Source organism: Lactuca saligna, chromosome 6 (assembly GCF_052625555.1).
Source record: "Lactuca saligna cultivar CGN05327 chromosome 6, ASM5262555v1, whole genome shotgun sequence".
In the NCBI taxonomy this organism is placed as follows: Eukaryota; Viridiplantae; Streptophyta; class Magnoliopsida; order Asterales; family Asteraceae; genus Lactuca; species Lactuca saligna.
Window position 1 is genome coordinate 22,341,823 of NC_136422.1, and position 3,866 is coordinate 22,345,688.

At 37.3% G+C, this 3,866-nt stretch overlaps 1 protein-coding gene across 1 annotated transcript; it reads right to left on the reverse strand.

Annotated features, from left to right (window-relative positions):
* Nucleotides 1-2,414: 2,414 nt before the first annotated feature.
* On the reverse strand, nucleotides 2,415-3,173 carry OHP (one helix protein). Its single transcript, XM_078958790.1, has 3 exons — nucleotides 2,968-3,173; nucleotides 2,734-2,856; nucleotides 2,415-2,643 (listed from the first exon to the last, which is right to left on the reverse strand). The coding sequence occupies exons 1-3, from the start codon at nucleotides 3,094-3,096 to the stop codon at nucleotides 2,575-2,577; spliced, it is 321 nt and encodes a 106-aa protein (XP_078814916.1). The 5' UTR covers nucleotides 3,097-3,173; the 3' UTR covers nucleotides 2,415-2,574.
* Between the last annotated feature and the right edge of the window lie 693 nt (nucleotides 3,174-3,866).

The following is a 3,866-nucleotide window of genomic DNA, read 5'->3' on the forward strand; positions in this document are numbered from 1 at the left end:
ATTTGCTAGATCGGTTGACTGTTATTCGCATGTTATTGCTTATATGTTATCCATGTGCGCATGATTGTTTGTTTGGGGGTTGCGTTGAGGTAGTCCTGCTTCGTGTTGTAGGCCAACATACCCAGGGCGGTCCGGATAGGATGTAGGCCCTGAGGAGGCGGTCGAGTCAGGCCAAAGGCCCAGCGAGCGGTTCGGATAGGCTGTAGGCCCTAAGGAGGCGGTCCAATCATGTCGAAGGCTCAAGAGCGGTCCAGATAGGTTGTAGGCCCTGAGGAGGCGGTCTAGTCATGCTGAAGGCTCATTTTACATGTTGTTTGTTATTATTTGTTGTGTAGTATATGTTGGTATTTTTGGGGTAACTCACTACGCCTTCGAGCTTACATTTATCGATTTTGTTCCAGGTACTTCAGGTGACCATGGCAAGGCGAAGGCGTAACGCACACATCCTTACATTTTTATGATTTTGGATTTCTGGGAACTCTAATATGAACTCATTTGAAACAATTTGTGAACTATGTTGATGTTTGGATAATTTTGATCACTTGAATTAGTTTTTAAAAGTTTAAAATTTTTAGTAAAATTTTGGGTCGTTGCACGTTCATTTAAAACTTGCACGTTTCGTCCATTTGGACATAAAAAGACTATTTTGCCCTTATTTATTTATTATTTAATTTTCTTTTTATTTGTTTATTATTTTTAGATTTAAAAAGGAAAAAAAAACAATAAATACACATACATGAACCCACCCCTCCCCGCTTCCCCCTCCTACGTATTCTTCTCTCTCTCTCTCTCTCTCTCTTTCTCTCTCTCTCTCTCCCCCCCTCATTCTCAGCCACTCCTGACGCTGGCAAAGCCCCATCACCCCCGCCTTTACCTTCACCCCAAAGCGATAAACCAAAATCAGACCAATCGATCTTCATCATCCTCCAATCGCCTCGATCAAACCCTAGAACTCAATAAGGAACTGTACATGGAATCATCAACAGCACCACCATCGCAAGTGGAATCATTAACAACACCACAATCACCACCACCATCTCATATCTCCACTCAACCCTAAGTCGCCTCTCATTTTTGTTGTTCTTGATTTGCAGAAAATCAGAAGATCGAAAAGAGCGAAGTAAGTTGTGATTTATCCTTTCCCCAATTTTCTTTCTTCTTCTTCTTTGAATTCAATCAATCATCTCTCTCACTCTGTCTCATAGACAGTAAACACCTCCTGCAACCACCACCAATCATTACTCAAACCTAAAAAAATGAACCCTAAACCTACAAATGAAACCAAACTAAACCCTAAACTTATAAATCGAAGATGATGGAGATTCAGATCAAAGCAGCGGGTTCAGATCGAACCCAAATATTCTCCATCGACAATGGAGACGGAAAGGTGATCACATTTCGGGCGGTGTTTAAGATGGTTTTCATCGGATGATTTAGTTGTTGTCTAGGCGGTTTTGGTAAAGATAAAATTCAGAAACGGGGGGGGGGGGGGGGGGGGGGGGGGTTAGGGTATAGATTGTTGGCTTCGAGGGTGGTATAAGGCAGGTGGTAGTTGTTGTTTGGAGGCATTGAACTAATGATGTTCGAATGGTGCAGGTTGTACGAAGGTGGTTCGACTGAGGTGGGTTTTTCGAGTTTGAAGGTAAGGTTTAAAGTGGGTGTTGGTTGCAGTTTGTGACGATGAACAGGGGTGCAACAAGGGTGTTTCGATGGTGGTGTAACCCGACAAAGGAGGATGTAGGAAGCTAGTAGTGGGTTTTAAGGTGGTATAAGGTATATGATTGAGGAAGAAGGGTGGAATTGGAAAGGTGGCGATGGAAGTATGGTGTTTGAGAGATGCAGGTGGTGTTCATCCGATGATCTGTTGGGGTGGGGGTATGAAGTGGGGCCATATTGTTTTTTCTTTTATTTTTAAATTAAAAATACTAATTATAACATTAAATTAAATGGAAAAGAAATATAAAAAAGCATAATAGTCATTTTAGGTTTCGCAAGCTTACAAATTTAAACTAACAAGGGATGAAGCGTGCAATTATTAACCAAACGAGGAACGGTCTGAGTTAATTTTTGTAAATAGGTACTAAACAGGTTTTCTGACATGTGCACGATGGACAAATGGTGTAATTTGCCCAAAAATATAGTAATATATTTGTAATATTTTTTTTTAAATAAAGAGGTTGTAATATATGGTGTATTTTTTTTTTTTTTTTTTTTTGAACGGTGATCCACACAAACTCTATTTTGTTAAGTGACTTGAACTTTTTATCCTTGGACAACATCGCATCATAGAGCTAATTCAAAAACTGTTGATATTTGTACCATATTTAGGCTATTATTTTGTAAAGGATAATGTTATGATTGAAGATCCTATTAGCAAAAAAACGATGTCAATCCCTCACACCCAAATGAAAGCATTTGAAAATGCAAGATTGGCTCATTAAATTGAGCCTAAACACAAATATTTTTCTAAAGATGGATACATAACTTTTAGTATACAAGCTCTTGAGTTCCATATCTCAGAGGTATTTTCAGTAAAGAAAAAAAAAATCTAAACAATGGAAATCAATAGTCTTCTCAAAGGGGAATATCAAGTCCTTTTCCAATCTCCACTCCAATCATCTCAAGTACGCCTTTGTTCAAGATCTGGTAAAAACAGAGTCGATTAACGCATACAATATCATAAGTTTTGAATCACATATACATTAATACAAAAATTTTTGAGAGATTGAGTACCAGTTCAACGATAAAAGTACCGATGAGACCAATCATACAAGCTCTTGAGTTCCATATCTCAGCAGTTTTAGTGAATCCAAGAAAAGGGGCTTTAAATGTTGGCTGTGATTTTGGCATTTCCACCTGATTATCAAAATTTGAACTCAATAAGGATCTTTAGATCGATTTAAATAAGTTTAATTCATTTGGGTACATGTTGTATTGGTGTAATTGTAAGGAAAAGAAGGTGCATACACCAGCAGGAATCTTGGCAGCTTGAATCTTGAAGGAGACAACCCTGTTTTTGGAGATTTGGTTGGGTTTAAATGAGATGGGGGATGGTTGATTCAGAGTTTGTAGAAAAGATGATGAAATGGTAGCCATTGTTGAACGATTTGTGCTTGCTTTCCTTCTTTCCTCTGCTTCCAGAAATCTTCTTTGTTATAATGTGTGATTTAGTATGTGTGGCCTTTATGTGCTTTTGGTTGGAGACATATCCACCATTCATTCATAGGAAAAGATGATGAGATGGCATAATTAAAAAAATAAATAAATAAATAAATAAAAATAAAAATTTAAAAATTTAAAAATATAAAATAATAATAATAATAATAATAAAATTACTAATGGTGGTAGTCAAAAACTAAAATTTTATGTGGTTTCGTCCATAATAAATTTTGCTTTGTCCATACCTAATTTGAAATTCCCAATATGTCTTTATAATATTTTAGTTATTTATATTCTTGTTCTATTATTATCTATATCAAAGAAATACATATATGTTTTGGGATATATATGGTAAAGCCCCGATATTTTCATCCAATTGACACGAAAGTCCCAAACTAATTTTTTTTTGACACAAAAGCCCGAATTACCGGCATTTATTGACCCGATTGACCTTTTCTGCCGGTGCATCCGGTTTACTTGGTGAAGTGGCACCAAATGCTTACATGGACCACTGATTTATTAAATGAGAGGCTTATGTGGAGTTGTCGACCTTACTTAAACACCATACCATCAATCCCCATGAACCCTAGCTTCGTATTTTTCAAAGGAAAAGACGAGAATGTCGTCTTCTTCATCTATTGGAAGCAAGGTTATGCGAAGGTTCAATCCTCCTCAAAGGACACATTGCGATTGCGGTGACTTAGTTG

Excerpts from the sequence above, each read along its gene's own strand:
- OHP (XM_078958790.1), bottom strand. The coding sequence starts at position 3,096 with ATGGCTACCATTTCATCATCTTTTCTACAAACTCTGAATCAACCATCC. Across the intron at positions 2,857-2,967 it reads CTGCCAAGATTCCTGCTGGT|GTGGAAATGCCAAAATCACA; the intron begins GTATGCACCTTC and ends TTTGATAATCAG. Across the intron at positions 2,644-2,733 it reads GTACTTTTATCGTTGAACTG|ATCTTGAACAAAGGCGTACT; the intron begins GTACTCAATCTC and ends TGTTTTTACCAG.